The 21682-nt window shown below is 42.3% G+C and overlaps 2 protein-coding genes across 2 annotated transcripts; both read left to right on the forward strand.

The window, feature by feature from the left end:
* Positions 1–188: 188 nt before the first annotated feature.
* LOC133413199 (glutamate-rich protein 1) lies at positions 189–11389 on the forward strand. The gene is made up of 6 exons (XM_061697249.1): positions 189–499; positions 2749–2892; positions 2972–3118; positions 5246–5620; positions 5784–5978; positions 9992–11389. Exons 1-6 carry the CDS (start codon positions 481–483, stop codon positions 10084–10086), a joined length of 975 nt encoding a protein of 324 aa, XP_061553233.1. The 5' UTR covers positions 189–480; the 3' UTR covers positions 10087–11389.
* Positions 11390–15447: 4058 nt separating this feature from the next.
* On the forward strand, positions 15448–18738 carry zgc:193593 (uncharacterized protein LOC564090 homolog). Its single transcript, XM_061697157.1, has 2 exons — positions 15448–15675; positions 16757–18738. The coding sequence occupies exons 1-2, from the start codon at positions 15625–15627 to the stop codon at positions 17042–17044; spliced, it is 339 nt and encodes a 112-aa protein (XP_061553141.1). The 5' UTR covers positions 15448–15624; the 3' UTR covers positions 17045–18738.
* The last annotated feature ends 2944 nt before the right edge of the window (positions 18739–21682 follow it).

A 21682-nucleotide genomic window follows, 5' to 3' on the forward strand; every position in this document is an offset into this window, starting at 1 on the left:
CACTTGCTTAACACGCCGAATCGTAGAACACGTGTGGCAGGTAATGTTGATGAGCTGGCCCTGGTAAAATAAATAAATAAATCAATCAATCAATCAAATAAAATAAAAAAAACTGAGCGGAGCTTTTCTGACGTTTGTGTCAGCATCCAAATGTTAATATAGTGAATGGAGTTTGGGCTGACTGTAACTCCAGTTGCTGCTGTCACTTCCTTCCTTCGCTGTAGTCGAGTGAGTGAGTGGAGGGGAACAGCCACACGCGTCGCCGACCTGTTTTTAGTCATAAAGTTGCATGTTTTAGTTGCATGAATGTAACACTTGGCATTATTTCATTTGTGAATGGGTCAACGACTAATGTGGCAAGCTAATGCCAAGGCTGAGTTGCCCGAGAGCTAGCTAAGTTAGCTAACACAGTGTTGTTCTCGATGCTACTGCACTACAATTGACAAGTTAGCTTCTTCGTTTTGAGTCATTCCTTTTGACATGACACACAGGAAAGAAGGTATGTGCCGCCATGATTAACTATACTACATGCTACGATATTGTTCTGTTTGTAAGTGGCTAGCTAACGTTTCTTGCTTGCCATGTTTCGAGGTTCTAGCTGTAAACAAATGCACGTGCTCCCTTGTCTCAAGCATATCGACGAAGAGGCTGTATTTATTGGCATTCGCAGAAGAGTAAGATTTTGACTTCACTGACAATCACTATAGGAAACACTCGCAGTTATACGGAAAACTACACGCACGTTCGTATTGAATGACTCATTGTGACAGATCCTGGCACAAGAAAATGTGGGTAGCCTAAATAACTGGATGAATGACAAAAAGCCTCGTATTGTTGTGCTTCTCAACTATTGTCACCCTAGGATTCGCATTACCTTATTGTTGTAAAGTCGCGACCCACTTTGAAATAAAGTTAAGAAAAATAAATAAAATGTTTTTTTCCTCTTAATAAACGTGCACAGTATATTATATTGTAACCACAATATGTTTGCATGTTCAAAGGGGATTTCAGTGCACATTAAGAAACTAAGGGTGAACATGGTAACTGCTATTTCATTAAAATGGATAGCGTAAAATTAACTATAATTAGTGCTGAGAATTTTTTGTTTCTTTTTGAGTGCAACATCAATAATTTGCCTTCTTTTTAGGAAATAAATGATAGATGCTTTAGATGTAGTAGATACATGCAACAGTAACAGTTTGATCTGACGGATTATGCCATTAACATTTTTTAAAAAAAAAAGCACTAAACATTTAATTTGTTTGGGTTTTTGGATCCATCTGACAAGTCCAAGAGAACCTGTTCAAATGCTGCTGGAAGTTGTTTGCGCCAAGCTAGTTTTCATTCTTATTGCACTGATATTAATTTTCACGAGACACCATTTCAAATGGATTTGACTTTGACGCAAAAACATATCTGTTGCCAGAAGGTGAGCTGCAATGTGTTTGTTCACGACTTCCTGTCCCTTATGTAATGTTTCGTATGGGAGCTGTGTATGTTTTTGTAGCGTGCCAAAACATTCTGAATACGAATACCTGTAAATTTTCTAGTTGCTGTCCCCGACCCACTTTTGGGTCCCAACACACCAGTCGATATTTACTGCCTTAATCTAGAATACCAGTTCAATTTACTAGTTTGCTTACTTCTTCAGATAATACAAATGTGTTCATCTAAGGGCTACACAATGAATCGAATTTGAGTCGTGATCGCGATTTTGGCTGATGGTGATTTTTTTATTATTTTATTATTTTTATTATTATTATTTTTTTACATTTAAAATCCACACACTGCTGTAGATGAAAAGTGCTCCGTTTGCAGTAGTGCCCGCAACCTAGTCTGCCACCAGGAGGCGAAGACATGGTTAAGGCTTCATGAAACCTTAAATGGCATTGATTCCCATCCCTCCATCCATTTTCCGTACCCCTTATCCTCACAAGGATAGAGGACCGGGTGAGGCAGATGTGCTAACCAGTCTGTCACCGTGCCACCCACATTGATGCCCAATGTAGTAAAATAAGAAGCTTTTGTTTTGAAGTTGGCTCTCAGCACGGGTGGAGAGGCATTTATTCAGTTAGCCCTTGCTAATGTAGAATTTTACTTTAAAAAATATGTTTTTTATCATTTATTGTTATTTAAAGATTCATTTTGTACTGAAAACTGTTACATCTTGTTTGTTAAAAAGTAGTGCAATAAAAGTAAAGATTTTTCCCTAACATGAGGAATAATCGTGATTCATAATCCATCCATCCATTTTCCATACCGCTTATCCTCACTATCGACACGGATGTGCTGGAGCCTATCCCAGCTATCTTCGGGCGAGAGGCAGGGTACGCCCTAAACTGGTTGCCAGCCAATTGCAGGGCACATAGAAACAGACAACCATTTACACTTCACATTCAAACCTATGGGCAATTTAGTATCCAATTAACCTACCATGCATGTTTTTGGGATGTGGGAGGAAACCGGAGTACCTGGACAAAACCCACACAGGCACAGGGTGAACATGCAAACTCTTCACAGGGGAGGCTGGATTTGAACCCGGGTCCTCAGAACTGTGAGGTGGATGTGCGAACCAGTCGGCTGCCAGTGATTAATAATGGTGATTAGAAAATTGATCAAAAATAATCGTGATTATTATTATGGCCATAATCGTGCAGCTGTAGTTCATCCTTCGTTAAAAGTTTGAGTCTATTGCACTGTGTATTAGATTTTTTTAAAAATAATACAGTTAGTGTGCATTCCATACAGTATTCCAATCCAAGGTACTCCAGAAGCTTTACCCTGCTGCCCCAAAGTTGGAGAAGGAACCCTCCTCACCATCCATACGAGTGGATGCTTTGCTAAAGAAAAAACATGTGAAAAGAAAAACATCTCATCAGGATATTCCTCACAGTAAGATTTATTGTATTTCCTGACTTTTTGTGTTGTTTGCATTAATTTTAAATTATTATTTGTTTTTTTATATATAAAGGTAATCCAGCAATGACATCAAGCGCAGGCATTCAAACCAGGCGCATGTACACAGTTCTACCTCCTCCTGAAGACTATGGGGCTGATTCAGTGAAGTCTGTCACACAACCCGAGCTTGAGAGCATAAATAACGTGGAGGGTCCATCTGGTAAAACAACTATAATCTTATATTGTTTTGATTTGTACCATAAAGATCAGTTGGATTTACAAAAGAAAGCTACCTTCAGGTGGTATTGCTTCTTAAATTGCACTAAATTATTTGACTCTGTAAAACTATGAGAAGTAGACCATGACATTTTTGTTGTTCCTTATATGCAACACATGGTTTTAAGCCTACTGATTATATGTTGGGTAGAAGAAAGTAGTGTACCAATAAAACCCCATTTCTTTAAGATGTGATGTTTTGTCATGGATATATGGGTTTGAAATTGACCAACACATTTTTAAAGTAGTGCCTATGCAGTCTTTGCACAAGGTGTCAGAATTATCATATTTTAATTACAATGTTTGCTCAGTTCACAGCTCTGTACTTATCCAAATTAATGTTGAACCCCACCTGATGTTTTTTTTTTTTTTTTTTTTACCTCAGTGAACAGGAGATTAGCTTTCAAGACAGCATCTGTGGGTTCATTAGCTTCCCCTGTACAATAGGAGTCAATTAAAACTAATCAGAATGTTTGATACAGTGTTCACTTTGAATGAAAGAGTGAATGAATGTTAGTCATCAGGTGTACAAAATGTGGCAGTAGGGTGTATTTGCTGAAGTGATTTTATATTAGAAGTCGCTCATAAAGCAATGAATAAAATATAATCTACTGTATGAAAAGGACTTAGGTTTCATGTTTTTGCTGTGTTCAATGTGTTTGAGAACAGTGGTCAGAATTGACACTCAACAGTGTGATTTTATCTATCGTCTTATGTATTGATATCAAGAAGTGAGAAATACAGCTGTTTGATTGTGATGTTACCTCACTTTCTTTTCATCTGCATTGAGGCAACTCAGTCAAGGGTTCACTTGTAAGTCGATTCCCATCCCTCCATCCATCGCCCCCCCCCCCTCCCCCCATGCTGCGTTGCTTGAGCGTAGCTTGCTGATCATGCCCAATCAAATTTGTTGTTTTGAAGCATTTAGATGACATTCACCACGACGTACTTCAGTTGTGCACAGACTGCAAATAACTTGCGTGTTGTTTGTCTGAGACACCGCAAAATAGTTAGACACAGGAAAATATTCCCACAGCGATGACATGTTTTTTCACCATAAGATTGAAAAAAACTTTATTGGCCGTGAGATAAAGTACTGCACCACAAGACGTGACAAGGCTAAAAATAAACTAGCTTTTGGATTCATACGCGACGGCGACACAGAGTAAATGTCTTGTGCAAAGCCGATCGATGACGTCATTGATCGGATCGGCGACTTATGACATGAAAGCCGATCAGCCGATGAGCCTAAAATGCTAATTATCGGCCGATACCGATCAGATCGGCGTAGTCTATTTAATACTTTGTACAAAAGCCTTTGTTTGCAATGACTGCTTCAAGATGCCTCCTGTATGGAGTAAGTAGTGGTATGCATTGCTCTGGTGTGATTTTGGCCCATTCTTCCTTATTTTTTGCACTGCTCTGTCAGAAATCTTGCAAGGAGCACCTGATCGAGGCAAATTTATGGTGGCATGATTGGCTTTCCACTTGCGTATTATGGCCCCAACCGTGCTCACTGGAACGTTCAGAAGTTTGGATATGCGCCTATAACCAATGCCATCGTTATGTTTTGCAACAATTAGTTTGCGATGGTCTTGAGACAGCTCCCTGCTCTTACCGATCATGAGATGTGTCTTGACTCACACCTTGGCAATGAGACCTTTTTGTAGGCCATCAATTAGGACTGAACCAGCTGATATTCATTTGCATTGACAAGGGGCTGGATTGCTGTTTGATTATTTATAGATTTTAGGTGTTGTCTTGGCTTTCCATGCCTTTTTGCACCTCATTTTCTTCATTTGTTCAATACCTTTTCCCTGTGTCATTTCACATTTTTACACACAACTTAGTTTCTGAACTTATTTGTTTTACTTTCTTTGTATGTATGGATTACTTTATTACTTTATTCCGAACATCTGGTGAAATGTTCATGTCACTAGCACCTTTGGAAATATGTTTAATGAGAAAAATGTTGACATGTTAAATTCTTATTTCAGCCGCTGTATATGATGCCTATTGATTTACGCCACCCCCCTGCCCAATTAAACAATTTCTTACCTATGACCTGCAGAACACGCCGTACAGGAGTGCAGTGAAGAGCTGAACCAAGAGGTAGTAGCAACTGAACAGAAAAGAAGAAGGAAAAGGAGACTGAAACTTCGTGTTGAGAAAGATGGAACAGCTGCAACTTTAGAGTCTAGTACTCTTCAGAATGGGACACCAATGAATGAGGAAGGAGTGCGGATTAGCCATAATAAGAAGAGGAAACTGAAGAAGAAACGGCACAAAGAGAAGATGCTCTCGATGGGTTTGATACCTCGGGCTTCTGCATTGGAATTCACATATCAAAGAGAAAACAATGAGGAAGAGGAGGAAGAAGATGGGATTAGAGCTTCTGAGGTGGCAAATTTCCTCTGGACCACAATGGAAATCTATAAATCAGATTGTGAGTGCTGAGCTTTGCTGATCAAACTTCTTCTGTTTATTCAATATGCTAGACACCAATTAAGCTAGTTCTAAATGTTCATACAGTCTCATGGTCTTTTATTAAAGTGTGAATTTGATGGAATTACTTTGATGAAGTAATTGGGCATTCTGTGGTCCTTCAGCTTTACTGCATGCAGAGAAGCTTCCTCACCTGTCTGGTGTGTTGGAGAATCTTTTGAGTAGTATCAACAGTGGAAGCAGGCCTGCCTCTCTCTTGAATCATCTCTACACTCTCCAGCTATATATTCAACACAAGAAAAAAGACACACTGGAAAAGGCACTGCAGGACCTCTGTAACAACACCCAGATGGCAGCAGGTTAGTGAATGTTTTGATGCTGAGGTGTCAAACTCAAGGCTCGTGGGCCAGATTCAGCCCTCTATCATTTTATGTGGTCGGTGAAAACTTGCCACCATTTTTCCTTGACTTTCAATTCAAAACTAGCCTGATAAATGATAAGGAAATGCAGGTGCTGTAATGTAATACGATGGACAATTATTATGTTTCGCATGAGTAACCTAAGGCGGCACGGTGGACGACTGGTTAGAGCGTCAGCCTCACAGTTCTGAGGACCCGGGTTCAATCCCCGGCCCCCCCTGTGTGGAGTTTGCATGTTCTCCCCGTGCCTGCGTGGGTTTTCTCCGGGCACTCCGGTTTCCTCCCACATCCCAAAAACATGCATTAATTGGAGACTCTAAATTGCCCGTAGGTGTGACTGTCAGCGCGAATGGTTGTTTGTTTGTTAGTGCCCTGCGATTGGCTGGCAACCAGTTCAGGGTGTACCCCGCCTCCTGCCCGATGATAGCTGGGATAGGCTCCAGCACGCCCACGACCCTTGTGAGGAGAAGCGGCTCAGAAAATGGATGGATGGATGAGTAACCTGTTAGGTGACGGACAAGAACTGTAACTGCCTTATGCTCTTAACCACACACCTAGTATGGTTACAGTGCAGCTCATGCAGAGGGTTTGGGATCGTTTGAATTTGACCTGATTCCGGATCCGGTTCCTTATTTCGAATCCGGTTCCAAACGATTCTCGATTACGATTCTTTTAGAGGGCTGGGTAGGGTTTTGCATTGTCTGAATTTGAGCGATTCCGGTTCCGATTCCTTATTTAAATTCCGGTTCCAAACGATTCTTGATTCAGATTCTTTTAGGGGGCTGAGTCAAAAAAGTTTGCATGGTTTAAATAAAAGGTGTCCAAATGATAAACATCCATTTTCTTAGCAGCCTGCAGCATAGACTAAAATGAACATTTGACTCAAGGTTCTTTATAACCAGTATCAATATCAAACCTATGAACTAAAAGGCAATGTGTGTGGAACTAAGTTAATTGACTCAATATTAATTAATTAATGTTTCAGCTAAAAGTTAAATATAGCATTGTTAAAATAGTTATTTGGCACTGTTTCATCACGTCAAATTTATATGTGCAAGTTTTAACTTGACTTCCTGCTTTAAGCTCATTTTGAAGGGTATGCACCGGAACTTCACACGGCACTGGTGATTTTTATTATTATTATTTTTTTTTTTTAAATGGATGGAACCAAATGCGATAAAACGCTGATTCCTTTCCCTACACACCGATGATGCACAAGGTTAGTGTTTGTGATACTGTGAGACGTTTGTGAATTTGTCCCAATTCATTGTTATGTAAAGTTGTTACGGTGACGTTTTAGCTCAATGTTAAGCTTTTTTTTTTTTCTGTCGTCGGCGTTTACTTTGGTTTGAAGAGTAAAATAAATGCAAAGAACCATCAGTGCAAAAGTGCAAGCAACCGTTTACCTTGTTGACTGTCTCAATGTTGGCATAGACATATTTTATTGTTTCACTCACCCAATTGTTGGTCAAAAAAGAACAAAATGTGGGAGAAAACGTGTGGTGGTGGTCACCAGTCACCGGCGCTTGGGAGAAGACATTCGTTCAATAATTGCTTGAGGTATAGTCACATCCTTTTAATACGATACGGCTCACAAGCAGTCAACAAAACATTATGAAGCCTAGCAAGCTAGTGCTAGCACTAAGGGTTGTACGTAAATATGCCAGCGTTCTGTTGAAACATGCTCTGTTTCCGTGTGTGTGAAGTAATTTAATTACAATAATTTAATTGCAGTAAGTTAGCATCCGTTATTCCCAACATTCAATCATGTTATAATGTTGGTTTGACCTGACTGATTAGAATAAATTACCTGACAAGAGAATACTTTTGAAGATAACTGAATATACAGTCACAAGTATATACAGTAAATGAACAAGTCATTTAAATACAGGAAGTCCTCGATTTACGAACGAGTTCCGTTCCTACGCTGGCTGCGTAACACGAATTTCCGCGTAAGTCGGATTTCCCCGTTAAAGTCGAAATTTACGGCGAAATAATTCTGTTACGGATATTGTCCCACGTGATTGTGACAGCAAGATCAGTGTGTGTGGGCGTGTGCGTCGATGTGTGAGTGAGACGGACTGCGCAGGCGTCAACCGGTGGGACAGTGAAGGAGTGCGCGCTGGTGCGATTGTGTACAGTAGCAAGTGTAGTGACGGCGACCGGGGAAGAGTAGGGATTAGCGGAGGACCCGTTGACGATGAATGTGCAGAGGAGCTAATAAAGCCATTAAAGCAGCAAATCGGTGCTTCGTTCCTTTATTGTTGCCGCCACCCAGCTCAGCTGTGCAACGAGAGAAGGGAGTTAACCCCTGCGTCTCCCGACCACGGTGAGCTGACCGTAGCAGGAAAGGTTAACACTTCGTATAATGAAACTAAAATACATTAAAATAAAAAAATATGATGCTGTACTTACCATTACTGCTGAGAGTGTGAAAAAAGGAGGGCGAAAAAGGAAAAGATACTCCTGGCGCACAGACAAGCACTATGCACTACCTAAGCAGAAACACTGGTGCTGGGATAAAATGGCGGACAAGGCACGGGCGTCATAAAGTCGAAACGTTGTAGGTCGAGTGCGTCGTAACTCGAGGACTTCCTGTATACATTGCTCCATCTTGTTATCGGTTATCTTTTTTTTTTTAAACTCTGTGATCGGACCCAAAAATCCTGATCGTGTAAAGCCTCATATTCATGTTTTGATCTGAAACCCAAATGTCTTCAGCATACAACAAAAACAAAGGAATTGACCTTGACGTTCCATTACTTTTGGAGGGGACTGTATATTGCCTGTTAAGGTATTAATAACTCTTTTCCGACCCTTGACTGATTAATTTTATTCAAAGATCTGTGTCAATACTGTTGTTCGTATAGCTCATAAAAGTGCTGATGGTATAATGGTCCAAAATGGCCTCATCTTGCTTGGATGCTCCTCAGGCACATCATGGGCTGGTCCATTCAAGTTTATACTTGCCTTTGTCAGCCCATGCTTGCCTCTCATGCCATACACACTCATATATATGTATGGTTCATCTGCGTAAATCTGCCCTGACCTGCCCTCCTCAGCCTTCAACTGCAGTTACATGCTTTTAATTTGCAAAACCATGCACTTGAACTTAACCGCACATCTCACACGTTTAAACCTGTTAACCTTGCCTTAACTCTTTGTCAACAACTAGAGCACGTTTTCATCCGCGTGTGATTGGTTAAATGGTGGCATAATAGGATCAGCAGAGACTCGTCAGTGGTCTGCTTGTTTATGTGTGTCTCAGAGGGGCCATGCAGGGGACAATAACAAGGAGATTATTCAACCTCTGGATACATATCTGTCCAAGATGGACCCTTGTAAAATCCAGTCTTTATTTCAAGCTTGCTTTAGCTTTTCCTTTCCTCTCTGTGCACCTGTTCCAGAACTGCATGAAAGCTGCTCAAATACGCCCACAGTCTTCAGGTTGCATGAGTCATTCTTATCAGTGTTTCATAACGTAACACCCCTAGCAGATTTGATCAAAGAAGCAGCGTATGAATCAAACTCCGAAAAATAAATTCTGGATTTTTGTTTTCTTTTGCTTTGAAGGTTCTTTTTTGACTCATCTTTTTCTTTAAAAAAAATCTTTTTAAGGAATTCATTGGCCTTCACATCACATTTTTGAGTTTTGATATTCCGAACATACCATTTTCTAACTCAACCCACTCCAGTTCAATCCAATAATCCATATGTCTCTAGAGAAGTGTTCTGATAGCAAGTCCCAAGCAGCTTTCCCCTTCAGCATATTTTTGTACGCCCTCTCGTTCCTCTGATAAACTACTTGACTGGTCCACGCCCCATGTTCATTTTATGCACCCCTAAATAGAATTCTTACTGACAGTTTGCCTGCGTTAATGTCGCCATGCAAGTATTTGTGCTTCAAGATTTGATTTATGTTCAAGTACCACACTTTGTTGTCTTTGTTTCAGAGGAAACCACTGCAGTTACAACATTGTTCCAATACTGGATAACAGACATTCTTCCCATGAAGGGCGGCAATGAGACTAAACTCTCTGAGACTTAGTCATTCAGCAACACCGTGTAAGGATGAATGCTATGCTACTTCCTTTTTGAATTGTTAATGATTTATTTTGTCTTAGTCACTCTATTATACTATGTCAATAATGTTTTTTGTTTAGTTTGTGGAATTATTTTGCCCTGATACAGGGATAAAACAAAGCATTTTGTTCACCCCAATTAAGAAACTGGACTTTTATTGATCTGTTATTTACCTCATTGTTGTTTTTGGTTTGTTTTTCAAATTAATGAATATTGGTAACACTTTTCCATCTTATCTTACCCCCAATTATCAGCAAAGCAAATGTCAGCACTGCAGGCAGTCGAGTTTTGTTTGCTGTCATGACATTTAAAACTACCCAACTAACCAAATAGGTTCTCGAACATCCCAACTGTCTGCAAAACACTGTTGCAATTTGAAATTACCGTGATGTGTGATTGTCAAACCCAAATCCTGACTGTTTACATAATATATCACATTTCAAATTTCAGTCTTTGTATCACTCAATGGGGTGAATTATTCAGAACAGAAAACTAATCCAGCAACTTGCTTCTCACAAACACTAGTTGCAGTTATCTAACTTTATACTTAATGTAGAAACACAGCATGTTGGATGCATGTTGGACTTTGAGCACCATCGTCCCCTGGGGAGCCTGACGCTAGCTGTATTCTATTCTAGTGCATTGACCCAAAGCTTGTTACCAGGGGAGGAGCTCATGAAAAGGACAGAGAATTATCATGGCTGGGAAGTGTCATTGTGTCATGTTGAGTAAACGCTGTCTTTTCAGAACGGAACGTTTGACCACTCACTGCAGCAATCTGAATCATCTGTGTATTTACATACAGTATAATTATTTTACCAGCTGTTGAATTTGTAGTTTACCCCCCCCAAAAAAAAAACCTTTATAGTTGTTTATTGATTAATGTAATAGACAGAATATCACTCAGAAATGCGTACAAATCACAATATAAAGTTGTAAAATGTGCATTGTATTGAATGAAATAACTAAGGTATTTGATCCTTTACAACCTAGTGACAATTCTTCCTCCCATCGGCTGGTGCCCATGTGGCGCATAGCTATGTACAATAAACCAATTACAAATACTCATGAGCTTTACTCATCACGTATAAAAGAACACGTCTGCTAGTAATCAGTTTCCATACCACCATGACCAAGGCTAAAGAGCTGTCAAACGATGTGAAGAAGGGTAAGATTGTAGACTTGCACAAGGCTAGAATAGGTTGCAGAACAATCAGCAAAAGGCTTGGTGAGTAAGTGATGACTACTGGTGTCATTTTTCTTAAATGGGAGACACACAGAGATCATTAATTACCCTTGGTCTGAAGCTCCATGTAAGATCTTTTCTTGTGGAGTGAAGAAGACCGTGCGAAACGTAAGACCCCTATCTCACTTGCCTGGAGACTAGTTGGCAACCTGATGGTGATTTTAGTCTCTGCTGGTTGCGGATCTGTCTCTGTGAAGTCTCTTGGAAACTAACCAGGTTGCCAGGGAGTCGCAGTGAAATCAAACATGTTAAATTTCATTGGAGACCTTTTGGCGACTCATCTATATGCTTATTAAAGAGAAAAACCTTAACGTAGATTAATGTCAGAAAACTGCAATCAATTGTCACGAAAATGTATGTGGACGTCCATCCGTTGCGCCCTCTGACTGTACTATCCCATTAATGTTCTAAAAAGACTTTTGTTTTCCCCCTAATTCACAGTTCAAAAGTTCAAATATAGGCTACCACATTCTGTAGCTTGTAACATTACTAATGACCCTGTGTTCAAATAGACTGGCAGGTATGGCATCATGGTTCACGCTACAGGCTATCATAATAGCCTAATAAAGGCTTTAATTAAAAAAAAAAAAAATAATTCAAATACATATACATATATTTGCAAATGATAGCCTATCATACAATAATAAAAATAATTACAAAATAATACAAATAATTATTTGTATTATTGTTGCTCCCCTCCACCTTATTGTGGTGGAGGGGTTTGTGTGTCCCAATGATCCTAGGAGCTAAGTTGTTTGGGGCTTCACGCCCCTGGTAGAGTCACCCATGGCAAACACGCCCTAGGTGAGGGTCCAGACAAAGCACGGCTCCAAAAACCCCTATGACGAACAAAATAAATGGACATGGGTTTCCCTTGCCTGGACGCGGGTCACCCGGGCCCCCCTCTGGAGCCAGGCCTGGAGGTGGGGCTCGAAGACGAACGTTTGGTGGCCGGGCCTACACCCAAGGGGCCTGGTCGGGCATAGCCCGAAAGGGTAACGTGGGTCCCCCTTCCTGTGGGCTCACCACCTGTGGGAGGGGCCATAGGGGCCGGGTGCAGTGTGAGCAGTGGCCGAAGGCGGGGGACCTTGGCAATCCGATCCCCGGCTACAGAACCTGGCTCTTGGGAGGTGGAATGTCACCTTTCTGGCAGGGAAGGAGCCTGAGCTGGTGTGTGAGGTCGAGAAGTTCCGACTAGATATACCACCACACACGGCTTGGGCTCTGGTACCAGTCCTCTTGAGAGGGGTTGGACTCTCTTCCACTCTGGAGTTGCCCACGGTGAGAGGCGCCGAGCAGGTGTGGGTATACTTATTGCGCCCTGGCTCGGCGCCTGTACATTGGCCTTCAACCCGGGGGATGAGAGTGTAGCCTCCCTCTGCCTTGAACTTAGAGGGGGTGCTGGAGAGCACTCCCGCTGGGGACTCCATTGTTCTGCTGGGGGACTTCAATGCTCACGTGGGCAATGACAGTGAGACATGGAAGGGCGTGATTGGGTGGAATGGTCCCCCCGATCAGAACCCGAGTGGTGTTCTGTTGTTGTGTGCTCACCACAGATTGTCCATCACGAACACCATGATAGAGCATAAGGGTGGCCACACGTGCACTTGGCACCAGGACACCCTAGGTTGGAGTTCAATGATCGACTTTGTAGACGTGTCATCGGACTTGTGGCCGCATGTCTTGGACACTTGGGTAAAGAGAGGGGCGGAGCCGTCAACTGATCACCAGCTGGTGGTGAGTTGGCTCCGATGGTGGGGGAAGATGCCGGTCCGACCTGGCAGGTCCAAACGTATTGTGAGGGTTTGCTGGGAATGTCTGGCAGAATCCTCTGTCAGTTTCAACTCCCACCTCCGGCAGAACTTCACCCATGTCTCGGGGAAGGCGGGGGGGACATTGAGTCTGAGTGGACCATGTTCCGCGCCTCCATTGCCGAGGAGGCCGACAGGAGCTGTGGCGGTAAGGTAGTCTGTGCTTATCGTGGCGGAGGTCCCCGAACCCGTTGGTGGACAACATCGATGAGGGATGGCGTCAAGCTGAAGGAGTCCTATTGGGCCTTTTTGGCCTGTGGGACTCCTAAGGCAGCTTATGGGTACCGGCTGGCCAAGCGAAATCCAGCTTTGGTGGTCGATGAGGCAAAAACCCGGACGTGGGAGGAGTTCGGTGAGGCCATGGAGAACCATTTCCGAACGGCTTCGAGGAAACTCTGGTCCACCATCTGGCATCTCAGGTGGATTAAGCAGTGCACCATCAACACTGTGTCTAGTAGTGCTGACCTCGACTCGGGACATTGTGAGTCGGTGGGGAGAATACTTTGAAGACCTCCTCAATTCCACCGACACGCCTTCCCATGAGGAAGCAGAGTCTGGGGTCTCTGAGGTGAGCTCTCCTATCTCTGGGGTTGAGGTCAGCATGTTCGACTGCGTCCCTCGGGGAGTCCTGTGGGGTGGGGGGGTGCTTCGGGGATATGGCGTGCCGAACCCCCTGATACAGGCTGCTTGGTCCCTGTATGACCAGTGTCAGAGTTTGGTCCGCATTGCCGGCAGTAAGTCGGACTCGTTTCAGCCAAGGCTTCCCATTGTCACTGATTTCTGTTCATAACTTTTATGGACAAAATTTCTCGGCGCAGCCAAGGTATAGAGGGGGTCCCGTTTGGTGGCCACAATATTGCATCTCCAACTCTCACTGGAGCAGTTCGCACCCGAGTTTGAAGCGGCTGGGATGAGAATCAGCACCTCCAAATCTGAGACCATGGTCCTCAGTCGGAAAAGTGTGGAGTGCCCTCTCCAGGTTGGGGTTTAGATCCTCCCCCAAGAGGAGGAGTTAAAATATCTTGGGGTCGTATTCACGAGTGAGGGAAGAATAGAATGGGAGATCGACAGGCGGATCGGTGCCGCGTCTGCAGTGATGCGGACTTTGTATCGGTCTGTTGTGGTGAAGAAGGAGCTAAGCCGAAAGGCAAAGCTCTCGATTTACTGGTTGATCTATGTTCCTACCGTCACCTATGGTCACGAGCTGTGGGTTGTGACCGAAAGAACAAGATCCCGTATACAAGTGGCCAAAATGAGTTTCCTCTGCACGGTGTCTGGGCTCTCCCTTAGAGATAGGGTCAGAAGCCGTTGCTCCTCCTCATTGAGAGGAGCCAGGTGAGGTGGCTCGGGCATCTGTTTAGGATGCCTTCTGGACGCCTCCCTGGTGAGGTGTTCCGGGCATGTCCCACTGGGAGGAGACCCCAGGGACGACCCGACACACACTGGAGAGACTACGTCTCTCGGGTTGCTTGGGAACCCCTTGGGATCCCCTCGGAAGAGCTGGAGGAAGTGGCTGGGGAGAGGGAAGTCTGGGCCTCACTGCTAAATCTACTGCCCCCGCGGCCCGACTTCGGATAAGTGGAAGAAAATGTATGGATGGATGGATTCTTGTTGCTTGTTTGCCTCGACGTTTAGCATAACCTACAGGGAACGTTCTCTAAAGGTCATGTGTTACTATAGCGTAATCTAGTATTGAGTCTTAATATTATTAATTCTTGTTACTTTGTTGGAGAAAACCTAGTCTGCTTTTCACTACAATTGTGGTGTCATTGAGCAAGGCACTTTATCCTCACCCTGAAATCTCTTGTGGCCAATGTCTCCATTTTTGTGGTCTGGTTCTTTGTGTGGTCTAATCTAGGCGCCTCAGTATTCACAGAAGAGTAACAGTTTCCGCATCACGCGCATCCCCTGAGCATTCTGCACCATTGAGTATATATGATTTTGGCTTATTGTGACATTGGTTCCTACATTGTCTTCTCTAGATGTAATGAAGTAAATAACAATATACAGTACATTCTTGTGCTACTGTAGGTGTACCTACTTAATTGATAGGTCGGAGCATCTGCATAAATTGAGTAAGCGGCAGTAGTCCCTTGAATACATTTCGACCGATTGTTGTAAAACATTGGCAAGATATCGCCATCTATTTTTTTATGTGGCTCCTACTGTATACCTGCACTAGGATCAGTCTAGGTTCTGTTTACTTCTTTATCCCTGTATGCCAAGTCTTGTAATCCCATTAGAAACACCAACTGCCGAAGCCTGTTATATAAGGAGACATTATCAGGCTCGACAAGCCTGCTTTCAACCAGATGTCTGAAGACAGGCTGTATTTACCACACGCACCCGTGTAGGCCCTCTGTCAGCGGGTTGCCCCTCCTGGGAATCCAGGAAGGGGAGCTGCAGAGACCCAGGTCTTTGTTCATCCATCCATAGCACTGGCAAAATGTTTTTCAGACTCCCAAGACTGACTCCAGGCTACATCAGGTTACTGCAGGTGGGTTTTAATTGTTCTGTTGTTTTACTGTTTGCTGTTTATTCAGTCAGATAGATGAGTAACTGCTTAATAAATGCTCTGTGTTACTTTCATATATGCACATACGACCAAAATGAATGGTATAGGCTATATGGTATTTCAGTATGCTGCTGCGTTGATTTTAATGTGCCCAGCTGGGTGTGTCAAGGAGTTCATTTTGAATTAGATCCATGATAACAAAAATGAGACCCCCACCCCTTTACATATAAAAACTGTATTCCAGATTTAAAATTCAGATTGCATAGTGCTTGCTTATTCTGTATTGGTCCTTGGAGGCGTAGTTCTTTAGGACTGATGTAATCACTGCTTTCAAGGTAGTGGTTTTATAGGCGCATGCACAGCTTAGCCTGAGGCTAAGTATACATCAACTTTATTTCACGAAGGTTTATTCTGCCATCAGGTAGCCTGGTGACTAAACTGCTTCAACTGTGCAAATACAATAAAATGCACACACATCATAATATATACACACAGTCATTCCATGCTACAGTTTCTGTAATTATTGGATGCATTTTGTTTTAGCTCATGTCACATAATTGCCTATTCAGTGACAAACAATGAAGAAATGTAAGCCTATGACACCCAACTGAGTTGTAAATGGAAATGAGAATTGGGTGAGTGAGCTTCAGAAATGGCTTTTTAACTGCCTGTGATACAACTCTTGGAAAATGACTTTTCTATTATTTGCGCTGCTGTATTATTGTGAAAGGTCTGCACAGGAAATTGCCCATATCGCAAAAGAGAACAAAAAATAATGTTTATTTATCGAAAGAGATATGGTAAAAGGAAGATTGTGGGTATGATTGTCATTGACATTGCTGGAGGACTGAACAGTGTGGAAGACTGAGATGAATCTCATGCAATGTGGGAAATAGTTTGTCAAAAAGCTACAACACAACCCAGACTCACTGAATCTCAGGATAAGAATATCAGTTGTTACATAGAGTATTGTGTACATGAACATTTCATGATATATTGAAATTGAAGCTTGCAGATAGCTTGTTCAAGTTCATCAATTGATTTGTCTTGTTTCTTCTCTCAGACTCAGGCCTACCACAATGTGTGTGTGGTGCCTCCACCCGAGAAGACCATGCCTGGCATGGCCATGCTTCTAGGGACCGTGGGGATCGCGATGTGCGGGTACAGCTCCAGGCAGTTGGCTCTCTACCACCGACCTTCCAGTCGTGTGCTGCAAAGAGTTGGCTCGCACACCGATGCCAGCATGGCGGGCACAGCAGCACTCAGGGCCCCCTACCTGGATGCTACCCGCAGGGCTGGAGCGTGCCAGGAAATCCCACCTCCCTTCTTTGTGGGCCAGAAGTTCGTTTAAAATATGAGCGATGGTTGGGCAAAGATTGGCCACCATAGGTTGATTCTCAGTAACCACACTGTTGCATGTTAAAGATTGTAGCTATGCTGGCCCATTGAGTCAATGAGGCCCATGTGCTCTCTGATAACATGCTCGTGGAGGTATCTGAATGTTTCAACCTGTGTTGGCAGGATGTTGGATGTGACATTAGTTCTCTGGAGTCATACAATTGATGTCTTAATCTCTAACAGCATTGCAATAGTCAGTTACTGTGTGAGCACTAGCAGTATAAATAAACTGATATCAGAACTTCCCTCACAGAACTACTGAATGTAGCCTGTATGTTTAATTTAGAGTCCTTGTGTCTGTTTTGGATGGTACAATAAAGGAATGACGCTTGGCAGTGATCCTTCATACACAGATGGTATGCAAAAACCTTCTCAATGGCCTCACCTGCCCAACAAGAGGTGAAAGTATTAAGCAGCCTGTCCCATGATACCTCTGAGGAGAACAGGTTGCATCTTTGAGCAAAACCTCTTACCAAAACAATTGATTAAGGACAATGAGGATGTCGGAGGTTGGCTTTGTGACTCAATTAATAGCCCTCTAAGAATGGGCTACTAATTTAGTCACAAAGCTTGGTCAGGATGATGACGTTCAGCAGTAAGTAGCAGTGCACTGTTGTTTACGGCAGATTATATGATGGTATCACGCAAAGGTGGATAGTTGTTTCTTAAACTTGCAATCTCTGTAACCCATGCAGTTGGAAAACCGCACCCTTAACTAATCTGGTTTAGCGTGTCTCTCTTCTTACTCATCATAGATGGGCAGTCCCTGTGCCCCCAAACTGTACCTTTCTCCCTGCAGTGTCCGCCATTTGTCTCTCTGCCATGCATTGGTGTGGACAATGCAGCATTGGTGTCTGTGTTCAAATTGGCGAGGCATTGAGCGTGGTTGAGAATGTGTGCTGTGCCTTAGGGAGAGCACAGGGTCTAACGGTCAAACTGTTAGAAATAAACTTTCTTTATATGAGCAAAAGCCATTCCTTGTTGACATGCAAGTCTTTCCTGTCGAACTTATTTGTGACAGGTTGGGAGTTAATATAGAAAGACAGTTGCCAAGCTCCTGAACTCTAGTCACACTAGGGGATTCCAAAGAAACGTTGTAATGTTGGTAGTAACCAACAACAGATTCAACTGAGGGGAATCCCTACATGTCCTAATAAACCCTACTCTGACTGGACACAACCACATTCATGTTTGGGCGATGTTCTTTCAGGAGTATGTAATCAATATTGGGTGGGTTGTAGTTGTTTTTTTTTTTCTACACTGCAGTGTTGCACATTGAACACAGAGCTTAAAGACCCATCGATCTCAATCATTAAAGTTAGGGAGGAGGAGGAGAATTGGATGACACCTCTATGCAGCGGGGAGGAGGAGAAGGAGAGTTGGGTGACACCTCTATCCAGTTCACACTGTTTGACCTGCCACTCCTCTGTTTATGAGTGATTACTGCCAAGGATGTGCACTGAAAGAAAGGAATATAGGCAGAATTCCTCTCCCCCCCTATTTTATCTGTTACATTGTTAACTCCATGGATTTTATGTGTATGATATGTGATATCTGTTCCCTTTAGATGACAGTTTTGCTCCATTAGTGATACGTTAGATGGAATGAAAACAATTCATATAAAATAAAAAGTAGTTCAGCAAACTCCTTGCTTTGCTATTGCCTGCAGCTCGCATTTTTTTGAGTGGCTGATGCAATTAGTTACTAGTGCTTATAGCTCATTTTCTTTCAACATACAAAAATATTCACTACACTTTAAAGTAAAATTTGTACAATTTGTGGTGTTTGTTACAATATTCAGTCATGTATAGAATACAAATTAGGGATCGGGATGCACCGATACTGTAGTGTATGTCTGTAAAAAACACTCTGACACTAACACATGAAAGCCAATTTACCAGCCTGGCATATACCTAACGGGCAGGTCGAGTAGGAACCATCTCCGGTACTTTAAGGTAAACACGGATGACAACACTTTGTCGGCCAAATATAAATTTGTAGGCCGTATGGCATGTTCCAAGTTTTTCAAGCCCCGTTGTCAGCTTCGCACTGCACTGCTCGGCTTCGACTGAGCCAGCCGTACTCCCATCACGAAGTCGCTGCAGCGTGGCACTTCGAGTAAAGACAAGTAAGCAATGTTGTGATAAAGCATCACTTCAGTTGGCCTGTTACAGTTTTATAACAATCCTTAAGAACCACTCTTGTATGTTTTGTTACTCATTTTGATTTGCAGTTAACACAGAGAGGTAACATGGCATCCTTATCCTACTTGTATATCCCACAGACTCTACTTTGTTCGTCATCTCATTTCTTCGTCTATCTACTGTATGTGCTCCCTTCACCAATGACGGAAATGCCTTAAGTTATAGGCTACGTTTAAGTGAAATGTGTGGCAAGACTGTTGAATGTTAAAATGTCAGTAATGACAGTTATTACTTTATGCCATGTTAAGAAAAGTTTGTGTTTTGAACAATATTTGATTAAATAAAATTTTCATCACAATTGTAAGACGTGATGGCATTATCAAGTATCAGTACTCGTGTTGGTAAGAACATACTTAAATTTAAGTACTTGTAGCTACTTGTACTTGAAAAAGTGGCATCGGTGCGTCCCTAATAGAAATGAATACTTTTGAATACATTTACTTGTCCTTTTAATGAGTACACCTGGTTAAGGATGTTATTAATGCAAAATTGTATTCAGTGATTGTTGAAGTGGTTGTTTTGCATACACTAGTACTGTGATATCCTGATTATCCACACGCCTTAAAACATGCACAAAGAACAAAAAAAAACGACATATTGAGATACTGTATATTGATGCACTAGCTTGTTGCCATTAAGCATAATGGTTTACCTGCACATTTCAATACCACCTGTTCTAATTTGGGTTGCGGGTAAGCTAGAGTCTGTCCTAGCTAATTTTGGACGAGAGGCTGGTAGACCCTGGACTGGTTGCCAGTCAATTGCAGGACATGTGAAGATAAACAACCATTCAATATAGTCTTTAATGGACCAAATGTGCATGTTTTTAAAATATGGTTGGATGCTGCAGGACCTGTAAAACATGCAAACACAACAAAATGCAAACTCCACGCAGCCCGGATACAAAGCCATGTCCACCAGACTAGGGATGGGCAAACTTGTGTGCACCAAGGCCAGTTTGGATTTTTAAAATGGACAGACATTCCAAACTAATTTGTGGATGAGGTAAATGCAATGTTAATGGCTCAACTAACGTGTTTTTGCTTTCCTGAAGTGATGGTTTTCTGCCTGATGCCAGCAATATGTAAAAGTTTTACCCTTTTTTTTAAATTTTTATTTATTATTAAATACATTTATTTTCCATCCATCCATCCATTTTCTTTCACCACTTCTCCTCACTCGGGTCGCGGTCCCAGCTATCTTCGGGCAGGAGGCGGGGTACACCCTGAACTGGTCGCCAGCCAATCGCAGGGTACATACAAACAAACAACCATTAGCACTCACATTCACATCTACGGGCAATTTAGAGTCTTCAATTAACCTACCATGCATGTTTTTGGGATGTGGGAGGAAACCGGAGTGCCCGGAGAAAACCCACGCAGGCACGGGGAGAACATGCAAACTCCACACAGGCGGGGCCGGGGATTGAACCCCGCTCCTCAGAACTGTGAGGCTGACACTCTAAGCAGTCGTCCACCGCGCCGTGAATCATAATAATGTAAATGCCCAATGGGCCTGATTAAAAACTAAGGAGCAGGCTGAATGTGGCCAGCAGGCCATACTTTGCCCAACTGTGCTTTCGACATGAAAACCACTATTTCACTGTGCTCCACAATTACATTTTTCCATTCATCCATCCATCCATCATTTTTCTATACTGCTTATCTTCACTAGGGTCATGGGCAATTACATTTAATTACATTTGATTCAAAAGTATTTAACAAGTATGTATAGTGTTCAACAAGGTGTAAAATGTGTCATTTCAAACTCCACAGAGACGACATGACGTAAAAGAAATGTAATTGGAGAGAGGTGAAGTCAACCGCGGTTGAGCTCTTGATTGATTGACTGAATGAGATGTTGAGGACTTAAAAACCAAAAACTGTTTTGCTGTGCAACAGGGGAGTCTGAAATGACTTTTCATTCTTCCAATGTTTATATTATTAGATATTATTTATTATTATTATAGTTAATAGATTTCTTTTTTTATGAGCTTTTTTCATGTTGTTGGCTATAGGAATGATTTGGGGTGAATGTGCTAGCCTGAAAACCAGCTTGACATTCACAGAAAAACATAAAGGTAGGATTCTTTTTCCCAGTTATTAGGAAATTTACCATTTTGCTGTTAGTCAACACATTTTGATCATATAAAATCCTGAGCAAACACAGGTCTTGTTTAAAAGAAACATTTAATTTCACTATCCCAAGCTATGGTTGAACTGAAGCTGTCAAACTGCCTGAACTGGTCGCCAGCCAATGTGTGTATTTATGTACATATATATAATATATATATTTGTCCATATATTATGTTCTGTTTGTGATAGCTCACACTTTGGAATTGACAAAAAAGTAAACCTCGTGAAAATCGGTTGAGAAATGAGCAAGTT

Source organism: Phycodurus eques, chromosome 14 (genome assembly GCF_024500275.1).
Source record: "Phycodurus eques isolate BA_2022a chromosome 14, UOR_Pequ_1.1, whole genome shotgun sequence".
NCBI lineage: Eukaryota > Metazoa > Chordata > Actinopteri > Syngnathiformes > Syngnathidae > Phycodurus > Phycodurus eques.

Coding starts and splice junctions, on each gene's coding strand:
- LOC133413199 (XM_061697249.1), top strand. Junction 2,893..2,971: donor TCATCAGGATATTCCTCACA/GTAAGATTTATT, acceptor TTATATATAAAG/GTAATCCAGCAATGACATCA. Junction 5,979..9,991: donor CAACACCCAGATGGCAGCAG/GTTAGTGAATGT, acceptor TCTTTGTTTCAG/AGGAAACCACTGCAGTTACA.
- zgc:193593 (XM_061697157.1), top strand. CDS start 15,625: ATGTTTTTCAGACTCCCAAGACTGACTCCAGGCTACATCAGGTTACTG. Junction 15,676..16,756: donor GCTACATCAGGTTACTGCAG/GTGGGTTTTAAT, acceptor TTCTTCTCTCAG/ACTCAGGCCTACCACAATGT.